This window comes from Dermochelys coriacea, chromosome 12 (assembly GCF_009764565.3).
Source record: "Dermochelys coriacea isolate rDerCor1 chromosome 12, rDerCor1.pri.v4, whole genome shotgun sequence".
NCBI lineage: Eukaryota > Metazoa > Chordata > Testudines > Dermochelyidae > Dermochelys > Dermochelys coriacea.
Genome location: NC_050079.1, coordinates 39,813,910 through 39,840,888, shown reverse-complemented (window position 1 = coordinate 39,840,888; position 26,979 = coordinate 39,813,910). Strand labels below are relative to the sequence as shown.

Here is a 26,979-nt window from a genome sequence, read left to right as displayed (position 1 = left end):
AATCCTCAATGTAGTCCAGAAAATGAATAGAGAATTCACTAGCACACCATTTTTCTTCTGGCCAAAACAGGATAGTCATGTTAGGGTCCCCTCTGCCAGCCACTTAGGTATCTGTATGTTCATGCACAGTGCAATTGAGATTCTTACATGTGATCAATACAATGGGCTTAGAGTGATAAAATGACAAGTTGGAACTGGAAATACAATGCACACTATTATCTCTGCCCTTGGGGTGGCTATTTTTCTGCTACCACAGGACTGCAACCCCACCTTCTTGGGCTTTGATCTTAAAGTGGAATTAGTTATATCTAGATTAAATTGATTAAGGCAGCATGCATGTCTCTGGGGCTGTTGAAATGCAGATGGGTGAGCAAAGAACACAGACTAGGTATCTGCATAGGCTGTTCTAATGCCCCAGTCTAGTATGAAGGAATGCCAAGCTGCTGGAGATAAGTGACTATGAGACAGAACAAGAAAAAGTGGAGGGTCAGTAACCCCCTTTGTAACATCAAACGCAAAACACTTCAGTTTAATGTGGCTAAAAAGCCTCATCCTCCATAGCTGCTGTAGAACTACAAACTGGTTGTTTGTAACTACTGGTCAAATTTCAGGCAGGGTTGCAAGCACTAAAGAAAATCCCAATGTACAGTTTGAGTAGACTCTTGAGCACTACCCATACTTAATGCCCTGTGGATTGCCTAGCACTCTCCCCCATGAAGGAGGGGATTTGCTGAAGGCACTGTAAGGGGTTTCTGGAGATTGGGGTCCAATTACTGGCTCTGCCCCAGCCATCTCATGTGACCATGGCAATCTGCCTTCGGTAAAATGAAGCCAGGTGTGCTGTGAAGGGTGTAGCTACTTATGGTGCTTGGGGTGTGAGTTATCTAGTGATGGGCCCTGTTGTACTAAGCTACTAAGCTGTTGTTGCCTCTTTCCAAGTAATAGGTTTTTTTTGCTTTGATAGTTATGGGCTTCAGTATGTGCCCACCTCGCTGATCTGGACGCTCCTACCAGAATTAGGAAACAGGGCTAGGGGGCCAACTTTGATTTAGTTTAAAACATTGTCAGGAAAGAACAGCATGCTCTGGCTGCAGCACCGGGAATCCAGTGTTGAGTGGCAACAAGCAGAAAAGGCTGGTCCCGATTCTGCCTGAACTGCATCTATTAAAGCCAGTGAGTCCTCTTATGACTAGATTTAACAACTGCGTACAGCAGCAGTACCGCTCAATGCTCTAGGAAGAAGAGGTGGTCCCGATCAGAGCAGTAAACCAGTTCATTTCAATTCTCCCAAGAGTGAGGTCAACCTAAATTTGCCACACAGTCTGCATTAGATTTATTATTAATTTATCTAACTAAAATATTAATTAGATCTATTTTGCTTAACAGTTGAGCTGGCTGCTGTTCTCTAATCATACTGCACCAGGCACAACTATATCAAGCATAAGTTGGGGCAGATTTTTACAGAAGCATCTCAAGGTTGCATGCCTAACATACAACTGCATCCACATACCCTCTCAACTCTGCATGCAATTTGGGCAGAAAATCGTGTGCGCAATTTAACATGCAGCCCTGGGCTTTACTAAGATCGGACATGGACAGTGATCAATAGCTCACTACCTTTGTCTCTATTTAGGAGCAAGAGACCCTTCCATACTTTTGCATACTAGCTAAAAGCAAAGCCTATATTCTGCTAAGCAAGTTGTGCCATTCTCCACAGTATGACTGGCCATAGATCCAAACAATAATAGGTTTATTTTACACAGAACAAGTTCAAAGTCTATATATACACACAGCTTCATAGACACACTTCTGTACAATAGAGAATGTTCTCAAATATGAAGAGAATGGCTGGAGCTTCAGCACACCTGCATCATCATGGAGGTCACCATATTATCAAAGGCCCTAGAGAAGGAAGAGTACAAAATATTAAAGTAAGAGAAGACAGTCCACCATACCGAGATCTCTCATACAAAGAAGCTCTTTAGTTAGTAGGTAAGATATACCATTAAAAATGCTTAAATAGAAGTTAACTTCCCACAGGCTTGACTATAAATATTTCATTCCTTACCACTGGTACACTGTGTTTCACAAACAATTACTTTCCTTTTAATAAAGCTGAAGTAACCGTGGTTCTTGCCCTGTCAGTAGACCATAGTCATTTTAATGACAGGAATATAGAATCTGCTTTTGCATATGCAATGGTGGGGGGAGAGGGGAGAAACACTCACTGGTCTCACAAAAAGATTTTGAATATAAAAAGATGGGCACTGCCCTGTCAACTGTTTTGAGAATTATGCATTTCAGAAACAGACTCCTCATCCTTACCCCTCTACAGAGGCTGAATTTTGGAAAGCTAGAGCCTGTTTATTTAGAGGTGTCCAACAGTGGACAAGGCTGTTGACAAAGTATTATCCACCATGTTTCAATAAAAAGAATATTTAAGTGAGATCCATTGGTAACTTTTTAAAAGTAACCTCAGGTTCCTGAGTCAGCATTTCTAATATCTGTTCATAAAGCTACTAATGAGTGTGAAGTGTGTGGGAGACAGTTAAATGTAGCCTCTAAGGAGGATGGTGCAATGGTAAATTTTCTATTCTGTAGAAGTAGTCCAAAGAGAATACAGCTGCATGTTTTTGGAAATGAGTTTGCAGCTCCCAGCTTTAAACTGATCACCCACAGAAATTACAATCTTAAAAGCTAAATCCTAATAGCTCTGCATGTCCCAAAATGGCAACAAAATCAAAAGGATTAGAGGAAGCAGCTCACTCACCTGGAATGAATGCAGTCCCCGGGGTTATAAAAGGGGTTGCACATTACATCTGTGTATGAATTATGCAGCTTTCGGAACATCTGAAAAAAGATCATGGTTTGTTTTTAATTAAAACCTAGAAAATAACTGCGGGGGGGGGGGGTTGTTTGTTTCTTGGCTTCTCAGCATTTTATGAATAAGTGGAAGGAGCAAAAATACTGATCTGGCAAGTTGCATTCTGATTTCATGCACTTACGCTGCGGATCTCATTGTCTCGAAGTGCTGTGTTTGAAGAATCTACCACCATAACAAACTTCACCTTGGAATTTGTCACGTAGCCATATCTGTGCAGCTGATTAAGGAACATATTTTTGACACACAAGTGCCTGGAAAAGCAACTAAAATAAGACTTAAGTACAGTCAAAAGAAAAATTTACAAGTGGCTGTCACCCTCAAGCTGGTCACAATATAATCCATGTCTAGATGAGATAAGCAAGGGTCTGGGTTCTAGAAATTGGACTTATTTTCTACCTTAGTGTTACCATTTCTGAAAGGATGATAATAATGACCTAGCCTCACGAGCATAGAGAGGGTTGTTTGTATAAAGATTTATAACTAGAAAGAGTTATGACAGGTTGTGTTTTTAGCAGCAGCTACCTTGCCTGCCTTCCAAGGCATGTATTACTGTTCTGTAATTGCATAAATGGGTTCAGTCATCAGCCATTTTGATGATAATTTCTTTGGCTCTCAAGAATCCCCCTTCATCAAAGAATTCTGATTATTCTTTGCAGCCATGCCCATTCGGGTAGCTAATATCACAGACTCAGTGATCACTCAACAGCAATGTTATAATATAGAATCTTTGAAGTTAGCAGCAGGATTATGAAGACATGGATATCCGCTGTCAGTTACATTAGTCAGAAAGTGAGGACATTTCAATCCATGTGATTAAAAGGGAAGCAGAAGGCCATCCACAGAAATGTTAAAAGATCAACTACTTCTCATAACTGTCAGGTATAGCTGCAGTCCTGAAATATCAACTTTGTATCTGAGAAAGCTTCTACAGTCTTACCACCTTCAGCTGCATTACCAGAGGGGGTCCAATTCCTCTGCCTCAATCACAGACAAGTTGTCACAATTTTAGCTAAGTGAAGAACTAGAGATACTGTATTTATAAATTGTGAAATCTGACCAAACCATAGCTAGCTTAAGATGCACCAAACTTCCTCATTGCAGACAGGAAGGGCAGGTCACTACTGCTTAAGTCAATCTAAGGTGTGCTGTTCAGGTATGTGAAAAAAGACACCCTCCCTGAGTTATGCAAGTTAGATTGACCTACGTATTGTCTATGCTGGTGCTATGCTCTCCCACCAACATCACCTCCGCAAGAGGCAGAAGCTGAGTAATTATGCCGATGGGAGAGAGCTCTCCCATTGGCATACAGCGTCTTCATCAGACGTACTACAGCAGCTGCATTGATGTAGCGCTTCTAGTATAGATCTGCCTTAAGAGACAGGGCCAAGAATAAACAGAACCGATACTATTCAGACAACACCACAGCTAAACAACCCTTAGGTCTAGGACTTCTATTTGACACTGCAGCAGCAAATCTTGTGTTGTGAAATAACTGCTCTGTGTGACTAGACCAATGCATGTTGCCACAGTGCCTGCAATAAGCCACAGTGGTTGCCTGTGCAGAGCGGCTTGCAGGACTGGGACCAAGCTAAGAATATATAAACCTATGCTGTTTGGATGCTGAATGACAAATGCCAATACCCACTTAATCATCTCAAATACTGTGGTATAAAATCAATATTTGAAGTGAAGGGTTTCTAAAAAATAAATTTAAAAATACAGGACTAGATGCTCAACTGCTGTATATCAGCATAGTTCCACTGACATCAGTAGAATTACTGATTCACACCAGCCAAGGCTCTGACCCCTTTTAATCTTCACCTTTTGCAACAGTCACTGGCTATTTACATTCCTTTTATCAACTTGGTTTTACAACTGCCAGCAAAAGGGATGGTTGTCCATTTAAAGGTTTCATTTCTAGGATTTTTTTTGCTGCAGTGTTTGTGTTTCAAACAGTTTAAAAAGCAACCATTTCCTTTTTTTTTTTTCTTTTTAAATGGAGGAAACATTTCTACTGGTCTTAAGTTTCCAAACCACTGGTTTTCACAAAATGTCAATTGACAGTGTCCTTTTAAGCACACTCTCTCAGGTTGTTTTGGTCAAATGAAAGTACCAAAATCTATGCTATATGCATACTAATCCACAGCACGCTTGCCCATTGAAAATCAAGCTGCACAGTGGTTATTTCACAACACAGGATTTACAGCTGCAATGTCAAATGAAAACAATGGTAAATTCTAGAACTGGAAGATAGATACTTTTAAAACCTAACCCTGCATTCCTTGCTTAGAGAACTCAGTGGGAGTTCTGACTGAATAAGGACAGATTGTAGGAACAGGCCTTATAGAGCACACCTGTCAGGCATTAAAGATACACTTTGTAGTCTTCAGTTGGGTACAGAAGTCCCAGATAGAGTTCTCTCTGATCTACAAGGGCCTTCCCCATGGCAGAGATCTTTTCATCCACAACATCCAGGGAAGTGTGCACTGTATAATGGAACTTCAGTTCATTTTCTGTCGGGATGCTTCGGATGTACAGGGGATAATTCTAGAAAGGATGATGACAAATTGTGTTAACTGGGGCTACCTATTCTGTGCCCAAATAGATTAGCAAATGTAAGTGTAGTGCTCTGAGGATGCAAACTGCTATTATTTAAAAGCTAGCTATTTTTAACCACAAATTCTATTTAAAGATATCACAGAATGCCACTGGCCTACACCTGTATATTGCAACATGTATTTATACAGTAGATCTAGCTTTATCCTCAACTATTAACAGTCTTTAGAGGAAGACTACTGCCAGGTTTACATTTTCTCATAACACAAAGGTAGTGAGTGATCCATCCATCCCCCTAGTGAGACTGCCCCCAGCTCATTTAGTCTTCTCATTGGAATCATCCTTTCTGGAAGGAAGTCCACAAAGGGCTCCCACAGAGCAACGGAAACCTGGGGCTTCCCAGCCACTGCTCCACCAACCCCTAGACCAGCTTCTAAACAAGCTCCTCAGGTCCTCTCAATCCAGTACCACAGCTCCCGCCCCCCCCCCATCTCCCAACCCCCCCCCCTCCCCCCTACGGCCCCCGCCCCCACCCCCCAACCCAACCCAGCCCCCCCTCCCCCCTACGGCCCCCGCCCCCACCCCCCAACCCAACCCAGCCCCCCTCCCCCCTGGGGCCCCCGCTCCCCAACCCAACCCAGCCCCCCCTCCCCCTACGGCCCCCGCCCCCATCTCCCAACCCAACCCAGCCCCCCCCCCCCTACGGCCCCCCCACCCCCCCCACCCAACCCAGCCCCCCTCCCCCCTACGGCCCCCCCGCCCCCCCCACCCACCCAGCCCCCCCTTCCCCCTACGGCCCCCGCCCCCCCCTACGGCCCCCACCCCATCTCCCAACCCAATACAGCCCCCCCTCCCCCCTACGGCCCCCGCCCCCACCCCCCAACCCAACCCAGCCCCCCTCCCCCCCTACGGCCCCCACCCCCCAACCCAACCCAGCCCCCCCTCCCCCTACGGCCCCCGCCCCCATCTCCCAACCCAACCCAGCCCCCCCTCCCCCCTACGGCCCCCATCTCCCAACCCAACCCAGCCCCCCCTCCCCCTACGGCCCCCGCCCCCATCTCCCAACCCAACCCAGCCCCCCCTCCCCCCTACGGCCCCCGCCCCCATCTCCCAACCCAACCCAGCCCCCCTCCCCCCTACGGCCCCCGCCCCCATCTCCCAACCCAACCCAGCCCCCCCACCCCCCTACGGCCCCCGCCCCCATCTCCCAACCCAACCCCCCCTCCCCCCTACGGCCCCCGCCCCCATCCCAACCCAACCCAGCCCCCCCACCCCCCATGTCCCAACCCAGCCCCCCTACGGCCCCCGCCCCCCATCTCCCAACTCAGCCCCCCCCCACGGCCCCCGTCTCCCAACTCAGCCCCCCCTCCCCCTTACGGCCCCCGCCCCCATCTCCCAACCCAACCCAACCCAGCCCCCCCCTCCCCCCATCTCCCAACCCGGCCCCCCCTACGGCCCCCGCCCCCCATCTCCCAACCCGGCCCCCGCCCCCCCTCCCTACGGCTCCTGCCCCCAAGACCCACACCCTATTACTCCTGAATCCTGCCCCTACTGCTCCTGCTCCCCACAGCCCAGCGCCCGCTTCCTGCCCTGGCCGCAGCGCGCCCCGCCCCCACCTCCTTGGCGATCACGGCGATGCACACCGCCATCTTGGACGCCGGTGGCCCCCCCCATCACGTGATCACGCGGACGCTTCCTCCTCCTGCTCCCCCCAGCGCGCGGGCCTCAGGTCACGTGGCTCTCCGCGGAGCCGGGCTGACGTGACCCGGTCCCGCTCCCGGCGGGCAGGAGGAGGCGGCGTGGCTCGGGGGCGCCGGTTGCCATGGAGAAGCGGCTGCTGCTGCTGCTGCCCCTGCACCTGTGCTGGGCCCTGAGCGCGGGGGGCGCCGAGCGCAGCGGGCCCCCCAACCTCCTCATCCTGCTCATGGACGATGTGAGTGAGCAGGGGAGGGGCACTTTGTCAGGGGGGGAAGCGGAGGGGTTGTCGCTGGGGGGTTCACTGGGGTGTAGGTGGGGGCTGGTCACAGGGGGTGGAGGCTGGGGGGTTCACTGGGGGTGTAGGTGGGGGGCTGGTCATTGGGGGTGGAGGCTGGGGGGTTCACTGGGGGTGTAGGTGGGGGGCTGGTGGCTGGGGGGGTTCACTGGGGGTGTAGGTGGGGGGCTGGTCACTGGGGGTGAAGGCTCGAGGGGTTCACTGGGGGTGTAGGTGGGGGGCTGGTCACTGGGGGTGGAGGCTGGGGGGGTTCACTGGGGGTGTAGGTGGGGGGCTGGTCACTGGGGGGGTGGAGACTGGGGGGTTCACTGGGGGTGTAGGTGGGGGGCTGGTCACTTGGGGTGGAGGCTGGGGGGGTTCACTGGGGTGTAGGTGGGGGGCTGGTCACTGGGGTGGAGGCTGGGGGGGTTCACTGGGGTGTAGGTGGGGGGCTGGTCACTGGGGGTGGAGGCTGGGGGGGTTCACTGGGGTGTAGGTGGGGGCTGGTCACAGGGGGTGGAGGCTGGGGGGTTCACTGGGGGTGTAGGTGGGGGGCTGGTCATTGGGGGTGGAGGCTGGGGGGTTCACTGGGGGTGTAGGTGGGGGGCTGGTGGCTGGGGGGGTTCACTGGGGGTGTAGGTGGGGGGCTGGTCACTGGGGGTGAAGGCTCGGGGGGTTCACTGGGGGTGTAGGTGGGGGGCTGGTCACTGGGGGTGGAGGCTGGGGGGGTTCACTGGGGGTGTAGGTGGGGGGCTGGTCACTGGGGGGGTGGAGACTGGGGGGTTCACTGGGGGTGTAGGTGGGGGGCTGGTCACTTGGGGTGGTGGAGGCTGGGGGGGTTTCACTGGGGGTGGTGGAGGCTGGGGAGGTGGTTGTCACCTGGCTGCTTGGATGTGAGATGAAGGTGTAGGGAGGAGAGGTTTAGATTTATTAGGAACTGGGGAAACTTTTGGGAAAGGGGGAGCCTATACGGGGAGAATGGGCTCCACCTTAACCAAAATGGAACCAGATTGCTGGTATGTAAAATTAAAAAGGTTGTAGAACAGCTTTTAAACTAAGGGCTGGGGGAGAACTGACAGGTGCAGAAAAGGATGTGGTTCGGACAGAGACATCTCTCAGGGGAGGATCTACTAATGAAGATACTCTATGTCCTAATAAGGAGGAGAGTATGGAAGATAAAATACAGGTAGGATCTGATGAGAAACAGTCAAATTAATAAAAGTCTCGTGCAATTGCCAGCAATGCCCCTCTGCTATGTACATTGGCCAAACCAGACAGTCTCTTCACAAAAGATTAAATAGACGCAAATCAGACATCAAGAACTGTAACATTCAAAAACCAGTAGGAGAGCACTTTAATCTCCCTGGACACTCAATAACAGACTTAAAAGTGACCATTCTTCGATAAAAAAACTTCAAAAACAGACTTCAACGAGAAACTGCAGAACTGGAATTAATTTGCAAACTGGACACCATCAAATTAGGCCTGAATAAAGACTGGGAATGTCTGCGTCACTACAAAAAATAATCTTCCCTCTGTTGATACTCACCCCTTCTTGTCTACTGTTGGGAATGGGCCACTTCCACCCTGATTGAACTGGCCTCTTTAGCCCTGACCCCCCACTTGGTAAGGCAACTCCCATCTTTTCATGTGCTGTATTTTTATACCTGCCTACTGTATTTTCCACTCGGTGGATCTGATGAAGTGGGTTATAGCCCACAAAAACTTACGCCCAAATAAATTTGTTATTCTCTAAGGGTGCCACAAAGATTCCTTAAAAAGAAAAGGAGTACTTGTGGCACCTTAGAGACTAACAAATTTATTAGAGCATAAGCTTTCGTGAGCTACAGCTCACTTCATCGGATGCATTTGGTGGAAAAAACAGAGGAGAGATTTATATACACACACAGAGAACATGAAACAATGGGTTTATCATACACACTGTAAGGAGAGTTTCAGAGTAGCAGCCGTGTTAGTCTGTATTCGCAAAAAGAAAAGGAGTACTTGTGGCACCTTAGAGACTAACAAATTTGTTAGTCTCTAAGGTGCCACAAGTACTCCTTTTCTTTTTGTAAGGAGAGTGATCACTTAAGATAAGCCATCACCAGCAGCAGGGGGGGAAAGGAGGAAAACCTTTCATGGTGACAAGCAAGGTAGGCTAATTCCAGCAGTTAACAAGAATATCAGAGGAACAGTGGGGGGTGGGGTGGGAGGGAGAAATACCATGGGGAAATAGTTTTACTTTGTGTAATGACTCATCCATTCCCAGTCTCTATTCAAGCCTAAGTTAATTGTATCCAGTTTGCAAATTAATTCCAATTCAGCAGTCTCTCGTTGGAGTCTGTTTTTGAAGCTTTTTTGTTGAAGGATAGCCACTCTTAGGTCTGTGATCGAGTGACCAGAGAGATTGAAGTGTTCTCCAACTGGTTTTTGAATGTTATAATTCTTGACGTCTGATTTGTGTCAATTCATTCTTTTACGTAGAGACTGTCCAGTTTGGCCAATGTACATGGCAGAGGGGCATTGCTGGCACATGATGGCATATATCACATTGGTAGATGCGCAGATGAACGAGCCTCTGATAGTGTGGCTGATGTGATTAGGCCCTATGATGGTATCCCCTGAATAGATATGTGGACAGAGTTGGCAACGGGCTTTGTTGCAAGGATAGGTTCCTGGGTTAGTGGTTCTGTTGTGTGGTGTGTGGTTGCTGGTGAGTATTTGCTTCAGATTGGGGGGCTGTCTGTAAGCAAGGACTGGTCTGTCTCCCAAGATCTGAGAGAGCGATGGCTCGTCCTTCAGGATAGGTTGTAGATCCTTGATGATGCGTTGGAGAGGTTTTAGTTGGGGGCTGAAGGTGCTGGCTAGTGGCGTTCTGTTGTTTTCTTTGTTGGGCCTGTCCTGTAGTAGGTGACTTCTGGGTACTCTTCGGCTCTGTCAGTCTGTTTCTTCACTTCAGCAGGTGGGTATTGTAGTTGTAGGAATGCATGATAGAGATCTTGTAGGTGTTTGTCTCTGTCTGAGGGGTTGGAGCAAATGCGGTTATATCGTAGCGCTTGGCTGTAGACAATGGATCGAGTGGTATGATCTGGATGAAAGCTAGAGGCATGTAGGTAGGAATAGCGGTCAGTAGGTTTCCGATATAGGGTGGTGTTTATGTGACCATCGCTTATTAGCACCGTAGTGTCCAGGAAGTGGATCTCTTGTGTGGACTGGTCCAGGCTGAGGTTGATGGTGGGATGGAAATTGTTGAAATCATGGTGGAATTCCTCAAGGGCTTCTTTTCCATGGGTCCAGATGATGAAGATGTCATCGATGTAGCGCAAGTAGAGTAGGGGCATTAGGGGACGAGAGCTGAGGAAGCGTTGTTCTAAGTCAGCCATAAAAATGTTGGCATACTGTGGGGCCATGCGGGTACCCATCGCAGTGCCGCTGATTTGAAGGTATGCATTGTCACCAAATGTGAAATAGTTATGGGTCAGGACAAAGTCACAAAGTTCTGCCACCAGGTTAGCCGTGACAGTATCGGGGATACTGTTCCTGACGGCTTGTAGTCCATCTTTGTGTGGAATGTTGGTGTAGAGGGCTTCTACATCCATAGTGGCTAGGATGGTGTTTTTAGGAAGATCACCAATGGACTGTAGTTTCCTCAGGAAATCGGTGGTGTCTCGAAGATAGCTGGGAGTGCTGGTAACGAAGGGCCTGAGGAGGAACCTATCCTTGCAACAAAGCCCGTTGCCAACTCTGTCCACATATCTATTCAGGGGATACCATCATAGGGCCTAATCACATCAGCCACACTATCAGAGGCTCGTTCACCTGCGCATCTACCAATGTGATATATGCCATCATGTGCCAGCAATGCCCCTCTGCCATGTACATTGGCCAAACTGGACAGTCTCTACGTAAAAGAATGAATGGACACAAATCAGACGTCAAGAATTATAACATTCAAAAACCAGTTGGAGAACACTTCAATCTCTCTGATCACTCGATCACAGACCTAAGAGTGGCTATACTTCAACAAAAAAGCTTCAAAAACAGACTCCAACGAGAGACTGCTGAATTGGAATTAATTTGCAAACTGGATACAATTAACTTAGGCTTGAATAGAGACTGGGAATGGATGAGTCATTACACAAAGTAAAACTATTTCCCCATGGTATTTCTCCCTCCCACCCCACCCCCCACTGTTCCTCTGATATTCTTAGGTTTCAGAGTAGCAGCCGTGTTAGTCTGTATTCGCAAAAAGAAAAGGAGTACCGGTGGCACCTTAGAGACTAACAAATTTATTAGAGCATAAGCTTTTGTGAGCTACAGCTCAATGCATCCGATGAAGTGAGCTGTAGCTCACGAAAGCTTATGCTCTAATAAATTTGTTAGTCTCTAAGGTGCCACCAGTACTCCTTTTCTTTTTTCTGACATTCTTGTTAACTGCTGGAATTAGCCTACCTGCTTGTCACCATGAAAGGTTTTCCTCCTTCCCCCCCCTGCTGTTGGTGATGGCTTATCTTAAGTGATCACTCTCCTTACAGTGTGTATGATAAACCCATTGTTTCATGTTTTCTGTGTGTGTGTATATAAATCTCTCCTCTGTTTTTTCCACCAAATGCATCCGATGAAGTGAGCTGTAGCTCACGAAAGCTTATGCTCTAATAAATTTGTTAGTCTCTAAGGTGCCACAAGTACTCCTTTTCTTTTTGCGAATACAGACTAACACGGCTGCTACTCTGAAATCTTCTGGCTCTGTCATTCTGTTTCTTCACTTCAGCAGGTGGGCATTGTAGTTGTAGGAATGCATGATAGAGATCTTGTAGGTGTTTGTCTCTGTCTGAGGGGTTGGAGCAAATGCGGTTATATCGTAGCGCTTGGCTGTAGACAATGGATCGAGTGGTATGATCTGGATGAAAGCTAGAGGCATGTAGGTAGGAATAGCGGTCAGTAGGTTTCCGATATAGGGTGGTGTTTATGTGACCATCGCTTATTAGCACCGTAGTGTCCAGGAAGTGGATCTCTTGTGTGGACTGGTCCAGGCTGAGGTTGATGGTGGGATGGAAATTGTTGAAATCCTGGTGGAATTCCTCAAGAGCTTCTTTTCCATGGGTCCAGATGATGAAGATGTCATCAATGTAGCGCAAGTAGAGTAGGGGCATTAGGGGACGAGAGCTGAGGAAGCGTTGTTCTAAGTCAGCCATAAAAATGTTGGCATACTGTGGGGCCATGCGGGTACCCATCGCAGTGCCGCTGATTTGAAGGTATACATTGTCACCAAATGTGAAATAGTTATGGGTCAGGACAAAGTCACAAAGTTCTGCCACCAGGTTAGCCGTGACAGTATCGGGGATACTGTTCCTGACGGCTTGTAATCCATCTTTGTGTGGAATGTTGGTGTAGAGGCTTCTACATCCATAGTCACAGGTTTCAGAGTAGCAGCCATGTTAGTCTGTATTCGCAAAAAGAAAAGGAGTACTTGTGGCACCTTAGAGACTAACAAATTTATTAGAGCATAAGCTTTCGTGAGCTACAGCTCACTTCATCGGATGCATCCGATGAAGTGAGCTGTAGCTCACGAAAGCTTATGCTCTAATAAATTTGTTAGTCTCTAAGGTGCCACAAGTACTCCTTTTCTTTTTACATCCATAGTGGATCCTTGTTATTTTTGCTGATACAGACAGGCTATGTAGCCCTCTGAAACCTGTCATCACGTAATGGGTGACAGCTAAAAAGTGACCAGTTTTTAAAATGCTTATATACCAATGCTAGAAGTCTAAATAATAAGATGGGTGAACTAGAGTGCCTTGTATTAAATTAGGATATTAATATAATAGACATCACAGAAACTTGGTGGGATGAAGATAATCAGTGGGACATAGTAATGTGTACAAAGGCCAGAATTGGGAAGAAAAAAAAGGGTGCTTAAGGATTGGGTTTGCAAGGCCTCAGTCTTGCAAACTACTCCATGTGGCTGCACCGCTGAACCAACACCATTGAAGTCAACAGGGCTCCGTGCGAGCACAGGGGTCTGCCCACATGGAATAACATTTATAATCGGGTCATCATTCACCCTTAGAACAACTTATGCATGATAAATATTAAAAACTGTTTACAATGGTATTTGTTTAGTGGCAGCGTTTTGGGAGTGTTCTTGGAATTTGGGTTAACTATTTCAATTAAATTATCTGATACCAGTCATTGATTCTTTATCAGATTAAAAATCTTCATTTGTATTCTGAAAATTGGAATGCTCTGATGTGCCCTTTCAAGCCCTTTCCAGATTTTATGAAAAAGTTGTAAAGAGGTGGAGAGGCGTACCTGGGCCTTGAATACTCTAACAGCTGTGTTTGCATTAGTGCGTTACTGCCCCAGTCTATGCTGAGTATGTCTACACTGCAGTTTGACACCTGTGGGGTTGGCACATGCCAGCTGTCTCAGGCACGCAGGGTTTGGGTTACGGGGCTGTTTAATTGTGATGTAGAGGTTCAGGCGCCTGCACTCTGGGACCTTCCCATCTTGCACAATCCTAGAGCCGGGGCTTCAGCCTGAGCCCAAACATCTACATCATAGTTAAACAGCCCCTTAGCTCAAGCCCCACAAGTTTGAGTCAGCTGGCATGGGCCAGCCACAGGTTTCTAATTGCAGTGTAAACATACCCACTAAGGCTCCTATCTTGCAAAAAAGATATGCATGAATTTAACTTCACACCCATTAGTAGTCTTACTGAAGACAAATGGGACTATTCAGATGCATAGCGTTAAGCATGCGTGTAAGTCTTTGTGGGATCAGGAGCTAAGCACCTATGTGTTTTTTCTAGTAGTCTAGTCATAGACACCCCTTGTTATTGTGATTCAGCTACTGCCTTTGGAAAATTATTCCATTGACTAACTGATCACACTGTTGGAAAATGTTTCTGAATTTTTAACTTGAATTTTTCAGGGTATTACTACTTCTTATTCCACCCTTAACCTCCTAAAATAATTGGATTCCCCTTTTGAAGTCATTATTACCAAAGCCATGTCTATGCTACAAAAATATCCATTTGTGTCAGCAGTGGGTGTGGTTGAATCAGTGCAGAACAGAGTGCAGCTGCAAGTGTGAACAAGGACAAACCATGTTCAGCACATTTTCAGAAACTGGTTAAAATTAGGGCTGTCAAGTGATTAAAAAAATTAATCGTGATTAATCCAGTGATTAAAAAATTTATTGTGCGATTAATCGCACTGTTGAACAATAATAGAATACCATTTATTTAAATATTTTTGGATGTTTTCTACATTTCAAATATATTTATTTCAATTACAACACAGAATACAAAGTGTACAGTGCTCACTTTATATTTATTTTTTATTACAAGTTTTTGCACTGAAAAAAGCCAAAAGAAATAGTATTTTTCAGTGCACCTAATACAAGGACTGTAGTGCAATCTCTTTATCATGAAAGTTGAATTTACAAATGTAGAATTATGTATTTTTAAAAAATGCATTCAAAAATAAAACAATGTAAAATTTTGGAGCCTGCAAGTCCACTCAGTCCTACTTCTTGTTCAGTCAATCACTCAGACAAACAAGTTTGTTTACATTTGCAGCGGATAATGCTGCCTGCTTCTTGTTTACAATGTCACCTTAAAGTGAAAATAGGTGTTCTCATGGCACTGTTGTAGCCGGTGTTGCAAGATATTTACGTGCAAGATGCGCTAAGGATTCATATGTCCCCTCATGCTTCAACCACCATTCCAGGGTACATGTGTCCATGCTGATGATGGGTTCTGCTCGATAACAATCCAAAGCAGTGTGGACCCATGCATGTTCATGTTCATTATCTGAGTCAGATGCCACCAGCAGAAGATGGATTTTCTTTTTTGGAGGTTCAGGTTCTGTAGGTTCCGCATCAGAGTGTTGCTCTTTTAAGACTTCTGAAAGCATGCTCTGCGCCTCGTCCCTCTCAGATTTTGTAAGGCATTTTAAATTCTTAAACCTTGAGTTGAGTGCTGTAGCTATCTTTAGAAATTTCACATTGGTATCTTTTTTGCATTTTGTCATACTTGCAGTGAAAGTGTTCTTAAAATGAACAACATGTGCTGGGTCATCATCCAAGACTGCTATAACATGAAATATATGGTAGAATGCAGGTAAAACAGAGCAGGGGACGTACAATTCTCCCCCAAGGAGTTCAGTCACAAATTTAATTAATGCATTATTTTTTTAACAAGCGTCATCAGCATGGGAGCACATCCTCTGGAATGGTGGTTGAAGCATGAAGGGGCATATGAATGTTTGGCATATCTAGCATATAGATACCTTGCAATGCCGGCTACAAAAGTGCCATGCAAATTCCTGTTCTTGCTTTCTGGTGACATTGTAAATAAGAAGAGGGCTGAACAGAGTCTAGAAATCCACTCAGTTCTACTTCTTGAAGTTTTACATTTTGTTTTTGAGTGCAGTTATGTAACAAAAAAAAATCTACATTTGTAAATTGCACTTTCACAACAAAGAGATTGCACTACAGTACTTGTATGAGGTAAATTGAAAAATACTATTTTTTGTTTATCCTTTTTACGGTGTAAATATTTGTAATAAAGAATATACACTTTGATTTCAATTACAACACAGAATACAATATGTATGAAAATGTAGAAAAACATCCAAAATACAGTATTTAATAAATTTCAAAACTGATTAATCACGATTAACTCAAAAAAGTTAATCGGGTGAGTTAACTGCAATTAATCGACAGCCCTGGTTAAAATCCAAACGTTGCACCACTAAGAGCTTCAGAATGAAACAAACGATAAGAAGGAAGCTGACTTCATTAATTTACAGTGTCCATACTGAGAAAAATGCAAAGAAAAACAAATTTAAATAAAGAGCAAAAATAATCTCAGATGAATTAGTTTTAAAATTCTTTACCTTTAACCGTCTATGATGGTGTTAGTAACATAATTAAATAAATGTATTTGTTTACAAGATAGGATTTTTAAGTTGGCAGTGTCCCCTCAAGTTGCTTCTCTTTGAAGATCTGCATTTATTTCTTTGGATCCTTTCTTGGCAGGAATGTGTTGCATGTAGTTTTGAGCTTCTCAGAAAGCTAGTGGAGGGTGCGTATGGGACAGAGGTGGTGTGCCAACTCACAGCTGTCACCTACCTGGCCACCTTGTGAAGACTTGAGGTAGCTGCCCGCCTACATTTCCCATTTCATATTCAGGATTATTTTCGCCCAAGTGAACTTTAATTTTTGGGACAGGGATAATCTCTCCATATATCTTTGTATAGCACCAAGCATAATGGGGCGCAGGCCCTGATTGGAGCTTCTGGCTGCTACAGTAATAAAAATAAACCTTCCTTTGGGCTTTTGCCTGTTTCTCTGATCTTTTGGAAGTATCTATGCCTCCTCCATTGTGTCAATGAATTTGATCACTATACTTTTCTTTTCTCCTTCCTTATTACTGGTAAAGATATTGAACAATACAGAACTCAACACTGACCTCTTTAAGAAAAGGAGTACCGGTGGCACCTTAGAGACTAACAAATTTATTAGAGCATAAGCTTTCGTGAGCTACAGCTCACTTCATCGGATGCATTGAAGTGAGCTGTAGCTCACGAAAGCTTATGCTCTAATAAATTTGTTAGTCTCTAAGGTGCCACCGGTACTCCTTTTCTTTTTGCGAATACAGACTAACACGGCTGCTACTCTGAAAACTGACCTCTTTGGAACTCTTCTTAATTCCACGTCTTGGATTTATGTTGTACCATTTCATTGCTCTCTGCTCATGATCCATCAGACAGCTTTGTGTCTTTTCTGCAGTATTCTTTGTTCTGATGTCTCTGTTGGACTCTCAAGTGGGGCTTCATTGAAATTGATCTGAATAGATCCCAAGATCTAGATGTATTATGTTCTCTGCATTTCTTTTGCCCACCTAATACGTGACTGTAGTAAAGAAAGCTTTTGAATATTTAAGGCAGAGTATAATCTTTATGCAGGCATAGTGCCTAATTGCTCATTAAGTTGCTCCCTTTTTGCTTCAGTATTGTTTTTCAGGATTGAAATTAGCTAAATGGGTTGGTAATTTTCTAGAGCTCCCTTTTTTTGCCCAAAAGAGGCTCCTGAGCAGGAGCTGTGCAGTCACATTGGCTTAGGACAAAGATGTGTGGCTACACTATGGTAAGACCATCATCTGGCAAACTGGCAGAAGTGATGTGATAATGGTGCACTTCTCTCCTGAGCTTCGCTTTTAAAGGATATTCCTCAATGCCCTCAGTTATTATGTAACCCTACTTTTTTACTTGTATCTTCACTGTGCATTTCTGATTACATATATCCAGTATTTGGAAATGTAGGCCTGCAGTGTATAATTTTATAATTAATAAAATTAATGCTAGACTGAGACTGAAGAGATCTGGGTTCTGTTCCTAGTTTTGCAATAGATTTCTTTTGTCACCTTGGGCAAGTCACTTAATTTCTCTCTGTCCATCAGTTCTGATCTATAAATGGTGACAATAATACTTCACAGAAGGGTTGTGAGGATAAGTTCACATAGTATACGTGATATTATAGTGATGAGCACTATAGAAGAGCTTATAAAAATAAAAATTCTACTCTGGTCCAGAAGGTAGTACAGTAGTTTATAGAAAACTAAAATTACTTCTGTGTCTTTTTGGTATGGTCTTTCTGCAGATGGGTTGGGGTGATTTGGGAGTGTTTGGAGAGCCCTCTAAAGAAACCCCTAACTTGGACCAGATGGCTTCAGAAGGGATGCTCTTCCCAAATTTCTACACTGCTAACCCTCTGTGCTCTCCATGTAAGTAAACTTCAGTTTATACTACCATGTGAAATTGCCACCTTCTGAGAAGATTGGGATGTTTGCCAGCATCTTACATAAACTAGCAACCAAATCAGTGATTACCCTTAAGGCAGTGTTAGGATTTGGAGCTTTCATCTTGCATTTTTCTTCCTTTTTATTTTTTTCTTGAGGAAAAACTACAATCTTCTGTTCATACAAAACAGTATTTTAGTCATCAAAACACTTCATTTAAGGGATTTTTTTAAATTCTGTTTTAGCCTTCAGGCCTCTGCAGCTGAATTATTTAATCTCTTTCTTCTTTGGGACAATCAGACAAAACAGTATCTAAATCTTTGTTGGACAAATCCAACAGGAAGGAAGCACACAATGGGCTTGATTCTGTTCTGTAGGCAGAACTTCCATTGATTTTGGGACTTTCATGCATGGAGCAACTACACGTTCCTGCCCATTGTCGTCATTGTTAGCTACTAAGAGATTTAGAGAGGGGGAAAAGGGACAAACCCATTTGAGTCCCATGTAGATTTTATATCTTTGTCACTGTGTCTGGTTCTTCAAGTCTGATTGCCAGCTGACAGCTAAAATATAAAGGAGAAAAGAGGACTTTCTGGGGCCTCCATTCAGGAAAACATTTAACATTATGTTTAAGTCCATCCCCATTCAGGAAAGCACTAAAACACCTGCTTAAGTCCCATTTACTTCAGTGGGATTTAAGCAGATGCTTAAAGTTAAACATCTGCTTAACTACTTTCCTGAATCAGAGCCTTGATCTCTATCATGCTACAGATGGATACCTTGCCTTTGTTCATTGTAGAAGTAGATAAAATGGTTTTTCCAAGGCAAGATAATGAATGTAAATTTAGCGAATAACTGATTTATCTGAGCTAGATTAAGATGTGTCTCCCATATACTCACCCCAGAAATACTGTTTAAAGTTACTTGTACAGAATGGCAGCTACATTTCTTATCGGAGGTGGTCATGTTTCAGTAGTGGGTAAACTGCTTTCTGCACACAAGGGCCAGATTCCAATCTCAGTGGAACTGGAGTAACTCCATTAACATCAGTAGTGTCACTTTGGATTTATGCTAGTGTGGCTGTTATCAGAATCTGACCAAGTATGTACATCACTTTAGGATCCTTTGGGTTGATGATTACTCTTATTAGCTAAACAGTAATCTATAGCAGAAATTCCCTACAATCTCCAGTCATCATGCGGTCATCAGCCAAAACATGACCTCTAAAGCAGATAATTTGTATAAAGAAAATAAGACACCCTATTCATGCTTTCTTTGTTTTGATTGTTTTATCTGCAGCACGGGCAGCGCTGTTGACAGGACGTCTCCCCATCAGGAATGGGTTCTACACCACGAATGCACATGCCAGAAATGGTGCGAACATCAGTGCTGCTTCTCCTAGAAATGCCTTTTCTTCCTTTATTCTTTGTCTTTTCGCTTGGCAGCAGGCATGGCCGAATATTGGCATTTGGCTCTGTGCTCTCCCTTCATGGGTTTTCCAGGAGGTACATTTTCAGAGTGACAACAAGGGATTGGCACGTAGCTCCACTGCAGTTAATAAGAACAGGTGTGAAGTGTATTGCTGCTTACACATGATGCTGGAAAGGAAGGACATTGCCAAATGTTCGCATTAAGCAAAAAGACCTAAGTTAAAATGTTAATCTGTTTGCTTCTGCTGGCTGAGATGTTGTTTCCTTGGGTGGGCTAATTAACTTTGAGTGAAAGAAGAAAAGTGACATGGGATATGGTGTTAAAGTCCTAGGTTAAGAACAAGCTGTTTAAAATCCAATCTGTCATGGGGTTTACAAATCACTGCTGGGGCACCTCCTTGTAGTTCATCTGGGGATTAGCTCTTGACCAGTCTAATGCCCCCTCCTTCAGTTGCTCATCCCACAGTCTCTCTCTCTCTCTCTCTCTGGACTCAGGTTGCTCCCTCTTTGTGTCTCAGGCAGTCTTTTGATCCACTGGCCAGTCAATGCCACTTTTCCAGTGGCCAGTAGAGGAATCCAGGCCTGCCCACTACTCGGGGTTCCAGTCCAGGGACTCTATGCCCAGCAACCACAGTCTGCTCCAACCTTGTTGCCAATTCCATGGGCTCTTTCCTGCCTTTCTTCCCTATCTTCTGGCTCCCCTCTTCTTCCTGTGGCTATGTCACCCTCTTGTTGGCTTCTTGCCAGACTCTGTATTCTAAGGCAGGATCCCAGGGCTTACCCCCCATCAGGCTACCTCCTCATCTCTGATCAATTGCCCTCCTCACTAGGGAGTGACTGCAGAGCTCCTCCCTGAAGCCCTTCTCCTCTCACCAACTTCCTCTCTTTCGAAGCCTATCCCAACTCCTCCTCCAGCAGGGCTTCATCAGCTGTTAGGCCTTAGTAGTCCCTGCCTCGCTTCCTGATGCAGCATGTCCTGTAAGGTTAATTGGCCATTTTTAACGGGTTCAAGTCTTGTGTGGGGCGAACACCCTATCATACAGTCTTATAGAAGTAAACCTTTCCCAGCCAGTTAAACAAGGACAATTACATAAAACAATGCTGCCTGCCAGGAGAGCTCTCCTCCAGAACTCATGAAGGAATGTACCTGCTCAGAATGTCTTTGGGTTGATCTAGTTGGTGTCTAGTTCTAAAATTACAGGTGCTTTATGAGACCACGCATTCTGGGCACATACAGCTACCTGTTGGTTCACACTAACCCAAGTTCTCCCACTGATGGAATCTTCTAACTCACTGACGGTTGTGCCTTGTGTTCTCGACTACAAAATATTGGAGGCACGCTATTTTGGATCAGTCAGTGCACTTTGAGCAAGTCCATTTGTCCTTTATTTAATTAATCCTTTGACTTATAAAAATGCACTAATTGTAGATAACTTCAAGCAGTTTGGCAAAAGTATAAACCAAATGGCCCCAATTTGCTCTCCTTACAGCCAACCCTACCTGCATTCACACTGTCCCTCCAGCCAACAAAGGCTGCATGTGTGAAGGGCTCTCTTACCTGGGGCAGTGAGTTTGCTGAGTCAGCTTGTTTCCAGACCTGGTGGGCGGGAGAATTTGAATCCTATTCTACAGTATTGTTGGACCCTTGAGCTAGCCCAGTTTTTGGTCCAAATAAGCTTATAGGGATGTGTCCATGAGCTTTCATGACCTGCTTGCTAGCCTTAGTAATGGGTTAAAAAACATGTTCTTGTTTTATACAGCCTATACGCCACAGGAAATAGTAGGGGGAATCCCAGATTCTGAGCTGCTGCTTCCAGAATTGCTGAAGAAGGCGGGATATGTCAGTAAGATCATTGGCAAATGGTAAACTTGTCTTGAAATTTCTTGTTTGTATGTGTGTGTGATTTAGTAATGTGGAGAGACTGGGAGAACCAGAGTTTGGAAAAAAAAAATTTTGAAGCTCAAACATCTGTCTTTTCAAATCTAGGAAGGATCTTCCCACCTGCTGTGATTCATTTCTGAATAGAGTGCTACTGATTTATAGATAGATATAGCAAAAAAAGGCCCCAGACCCTCAACCCTTTGTGCTTTCATTCCGCGCCACATTGTGTTTATTTTCATCAGAAATCACAGCGATGTTCTGTTGGAGCATGTCCCTTGCCCTCTACAATTTTTTTTCTTTGACCCCTGCTGTATATCATTGATCCTCTGCAGATAAGTCTGACTTGTAAACTGTTGGCCTTTTTTTTTTAAATAGCAGAATGTTAGGATAGAAATGAAGATACGGTCACATGAAGGAAACATGCTGATATTAGACAGAGCTACAGAGAAGAGTGATGGCCTAATCTAGCAGAGAAAAGGGTAAATAAATAGACAGTGAAAGACTATTGACCAAAGATCTGAGTGAACTACATCCCAAGAATTTTAAAAGGACTAAGGGCTTGATCCTGTTCTCCATTGAAGTCACTGACAAAACTCCATTGACTCTTATGGGTGCAGGCCCATATCTTAGCAAAGGAAACATAAGAACTTGTGAACCTAATCTTCAATAAATCATGGCAGTCAGGAGAGATACCTGGCAACTAACTGCAACTGTGGTTCCTGTGCAGGGTAGGAGGGAAAAGCTGGAGAGCTGCCAAACAAATATAATAGGTTTCTTTGATGGGATTACTATTGTAGAAGTTGAAGAGAAGCTAGCGGGCATAGAACATATGAATTTCAATAAAGAACTTGTGTGATGTGATTGAGTCCCATTGGGTTTCTAGATCTCCATGCTGGTAATTCACAATTCATAGTAGTACTGTGTAATAAATAAATGCATAAATAATAAACTTCAAAACTGCATAGATACCAACTTGATATAACATGTTTAACAAACAGAGTGATTGTTAATAATACAACCTTCAAGTGGGGACCAGTATTAAGGTAGTCAGTTATGGAATCCATATTATTTAACAATATTAACAATATAAAGAAAGGTATAGATTCAACTGTGATCAAATTTTCCAGCAGCACAGAAATTGGAAGGAAAGTAAATGAATCTAAGATGGTGAATTATTTATTAGCCCAAATCCAAACAACAAAGTGGCCAGGAAAAATCGGATCAGTGGGCTGAATGCATTGAGATGCATTCAATGCTAATAAATGTAAATTCATACAGCTAGGGAAAAGAAATAAGCAGCACAAATACATATTGGTTCCAGACAGTAATCTGGAAAGCAGCGAGTTTGGAAAACCTTCTAGTGCTAATAAAAAGCAAAGTAAATGTGAACTCACAATGCAGTACCATTGTGAACCTAAGAATTGCTGTACATCAGCTGCTTCAGAGAAGGGTGCTGGCAGATGTGAGATAATCTGACCCCATTAAAGTTTTATTGTAACCCCTATTGGTTAGTGACTGGTTTAAGCCTTAAACATGAGGGGTTTTTTTGTCTCTTTTAACCCTCTCTTTTAAGTATTTGCTATTATAACTCTGAATATTATTGCAGTTTTGTTATAGCCATGTTGGTCCCAGGATATTAAAGAGACAGGTGGGTAAGTGGTGGGACCTTCTACTACCTGTGGAGGGTGAGGAACCCTGGTGGGCTAGCCTGTACACCACCTGGGACTTATGGCCCGCCGGGAATATCTGTTGATGGCTCCTTCATGGAGCCGTGAGCATGGGTGTGTACCTAGCACGGTTCCCCCATCCCCAACACCCGCCCCTTTTGCTGCTTGAGGTGCATGCCTATCTAGAATGTGCCAGGTTGCAACCTCTAATCCAGCTCCTCCAGAACCTGTTGAGGTTCTGGCTGCACTTTTCCCCACATCTATTCATATATGCCCACCCAGTCTGTGGCCCCACAAGGTTGTGAGACCTCCTCGTCAATCTCCTCCTGGCACTGGCCAAAATAGCCATCTTCAACACCAGGAGGAGGATGCTGGATGGGGAGGTGCTTTGCGACTCTGGGGCCTATTTCTTTTCCTCCCTTGGCTCACTCATCCAGGCAGAGTTCCTCTGGGTGGCTTCCACTGGCTCCTTGGACAGCTTTGAGGAGCAGGTGGGTGCTGTCTGGGGTTCTCTGCTTGGTGTCCCCTTCTGGATCCCTAGTTTTGAACCTGTGACCTCTACTCCCTGCCCTGTTATTTCTTAGTTGTCCCCCATATTCAGTTGAATCCTGGGTCCAGTGACTCCTCCTCAAAGGTTGGAAGGTGCCTTTTAGATGCGGATGGGCTTGCTCCCCTCTGCCTCCCAGAATTTCAATAAGGCCTTTTATTGGACCAACTTCTGTTGGTGAGAGACACAAGCTTTTGAATTTATGGAGAATTCTTCAACTCTGGGAAAGATGCTCAGAGTGTCTCAGTTAAACAGAAGGTGAAAAAGATAAGGAGTTAACACATGTCACAAGAGGCCACTCAAAGTGAAGTTATCAATTGAAGGAGAAAAGAGGGTTTGTGGGTTCCAGATTGTTGTAAATGAGACATAAATCCAGTGTCTTTATTAAGCCCATGATTTTTTTCTATCTAGCAGAGTTATGAATTTAAAAGCTTCCAGGCTCATCTTTTGAAGGTGTTTGTGCAGAGGACTGAGAGGTCAGACATGGAGTGATTGTTCTGTAAATAGTGTTTGCTCACAGATGATAGGATGTTTTTGTCTCTTATAATTTTTCTGTGTGAGTTCATTCGACAGCATAGTGACTGTCTGGTTTCACCCACATAGTTGCTATTGGGACATTTAGTGCACTGGATGAGGAAACCATATGTTGTGATTGGCATGTATAGGAACCACGGATCTTGAAAGGTGTGTTGTGGGGGTGTTGATCATCGCCACAGGTGGAGATATGTCTGCAGGTTTTGCATCTGTTGTTCTGGAAGGGTCTGGTGGTATGTCCTGGTCTGTAGGGAGCTTGCCTCTGATGATGAGCTTGGCAGGGTTGGGGGCGTTGTTTGAAGGCCAGAAGAGGGAGTTCAGGAAAGATTTCTTTCAACATGTGGTCCACATCGAGTATGAGTTGTAGTTGTTTGATGATACTCTGTATGGGTTCCAGTGTGGGGTGGTAAGTGACAAGTAGGAGTGTGCAGTTGTGGGGGCGGGGGGGAGTGTTTGCTTTATTGAAGCAGGTTCTTTTGGAGTATTTGAGTGGACCATTCCATGATGTGATCTACTTCTCTGGCGGAGTGTCCTTGTGTGGTAAAAGGTAGTTTTAAGTGTGCTGAGGTATGTATCCTGGACTTTCTTGATGGGGCATACTCTGTGGTATCTGAATTCCTGACTATAGATAACAGATGTCTTGGTGTGTTTGAGTTGGTTACTGGATTGGTGAAGATAGGTGTGGTGATCTGGGGATTTCTTATATATGTAGTTGTCTGTAGGGCTCCATTGTTGAAGTTGATCCTAGTGTCCAGGAAGCTGGTGCTCATGTGGGAATGTTCTAGAGAAAGTTTGATGGATGGGTGCTGGTTGTTGAAGCTGTAGTGGAAATCTTTGAGGGAGTTCAAGTTGTCTGTCCAGAGGATGAAAATATCATCAATGTATCTCAGATATATCATTGGTTTTGTGGTGCATTTGTCCAGAAATTCTTCCTCAAACTGGCCCATGAAGAGGCTGGGCAAACACAAAGAAAACCTGCATAACACCTTCAAAAGACAAGCCTGGGAGCTTAATTTCATAACTCTGATAGACCCCAAAAATCATGGACTTAATAAAGTCACTGGATTTATGGCTCACTATAACAATCTGGAATGCACAAACCCTCCTTTTGTCCTTCAATTGTGGAGGTGTTTACCACCCGCTTCACCTTGAATGGTCTCTTGCAACATGTGTTAACTCCTTATCTGTTCTACCCTATAGTTACACTCTGAGCACTCCAGAGCTTCTCTCTCTCACCAACAGAAGTTGGTCCAATAAAAGATATTATCTCACTCACCTTGTCTCTTTGAATTTTATGTTATCCTTGTAAATCTTCAGTCCCTCTTTGAATCTTGCCAAGTTCTTGGCCTCGGTGATATCCTGGGGCAGTGAGTTCCACAGTCATATTATGCTCAGTGTTGATAAATGCAAAGTAATGCACATTGGAAAACATAATCCTAACTATACATATAAAATGATGGGGTCTAATTTAGCTGTTACCACTCAAGAAAGAGATTTTGGAGTCGTGGATAGTTCTCTGAAAACATCCACTTAATGTGCAGCAGCCATCAAAAAAGCTAACAGAATGTTGGAAATCATTAATAAAGGAATTGATAATAAGACAGAAAATATCATATTACCTCTACATAAATCCATGGTATACCCACATCTTGAATACTGCATACAGATGTGGTCACCCCATCTCAAAAAAATATATGTTTGAATTGAAAAAGGTTCAGAAAAGGGCAACAAAAATGATTAGGGAGAGCTGGAACAGCTTCCATATGAGGAGAGGTTAATAAGACTTGGACTTTTCAGCTTGGAAAAGAGACGACTAAGGGGGAATATGATCAAGATCTATAAAATCATGACTGGTGTCGAGAAAGTAAACAAGGAAAAGTTATTTACTCCTCATAACACAAGAACGAGGGGTCACCCAATGAAATTAATAGGCATTTGTTTAAAACAAACAAAAGGAAATATTTCTTCACACAACGCACAGTCAATCTATGCAACTCCTTGCCAGTGGATGTTAAGGCCAAGACTATAACAGGGTTAAAAAAAGAACAAGATAAATTCATGGAGGATAGGTCCATCCATGGATATTAGCTAAAATGGGCAGGGAAGCTGGGAATGAGCGACGGGATGAATCACTTGATGATTACCTGTTCTGTTCATTCCCTCTGGGGCACCTGGCATTGACCACTGTTGGAAGACAGGATATTGGGCTAAATGGACCTTTGATCTGACCTAGTATGGCCCTTCTTATTATGTTTTGGGTGGTAAAAGTATTCCCCTTGCTCAGTTTTGAATTTACTGACTTTGAGTTTCATTGACTTCCCTCATTCTGGTGTTATGAGAGAGGGATAACAGGAATGTCTAATCTACCTTCTCTAACCCATTATTTTATTTATTTATTTTGTATGCTTTCCTCATATTCCTTCTTATTCGCCTCCTTTGTAAACTATCCCACTTTTTAAAATCTCTCTGCATATCAGATTTTCCATGCCCTAGTCACTGTGAAGATAGCTAGGGATAGTTTTGTTGTGGTTTGTGTGCGCGTACGCTCATGTATGTGGGGATTCCACATGTAAAACGAGGGACATTTGTGGTTCTAATTTACACAGCCAGTGTGTGACCAGATCAGGAATCATGAGGCTAAATTAGTCTCTGGTGTAATTCCATTGATCTCATTGGATTTATGCTGGGGACCAATTTAAT

General features: G+C 44.3%; 2 protein-coding genes across 7 annotated transcripts in view; one reads left to right on the top strand and one right to left on the bottom strand.

The window, feature by feature from the left end:
- Positions 1–1,733: 1,733 nt before the first annotated feature.
- TRAPPC2L (trafficking protein particle complex subunit 2L) lies at positions 1,734–7,205 on the bottom strand. Its single transcript, XM_038368197.2, has 5 exons — positions 7,057–7,205; positions 5,259–5,431; positions 3,006–3,093; positions 2,771–2,850; positions 1,734–1,902 (listed from the first exon to the last, which is right to left on the bottom strand). The coding sequence occupies exons 1-5, from the start codon at positions 7,087–7,089 to the stop codon at positions 1,857–1,859; spliced, it is 420 nt and encodes a 139-aa protein (XP_038224125.1). The 5' UTR covers positions 7,090–7,205; the 3' UTR covers positions 1,734–1,856.
- GALNS (galactosamine (N-acetyl)-6-sulfatase) overlaps positions 7,140–26,979 on the top strand; it is a 70,969-nt gene continuing 51,129 nt past the window's right edge. The window contains exons 1-4 of one of the 6 annotated variants that reach the window (XM_038368194.2): positions 7,140–7,373; positions 18,081–18,204; positions 19,519–19,593; positions 21,410–21,512. In XM_038368194.2, the coding sequence (XP_038224122.1) occupies positions 7,263–7,373; positions 18,081–18,204; positions 19,519–19,593; positions 21,410–21,512 (413 nt within the window). In that variant the 5' untranslated portion in view covers positions 7,140–7,262. Of the gene's footprint in view, positions 7,374–8,914; positions 9,039–18,080; positions 18,205–19,518; positions 19,594–21,409; positions 21,513–21,578; positions 22,011–26,979 lie in introns of those variants that run through there. The other 5 variants (XM_043494898.1, XR_006275051.1, XM_038368195.2 and 2 more) reach the window with 5 other exon arrangements.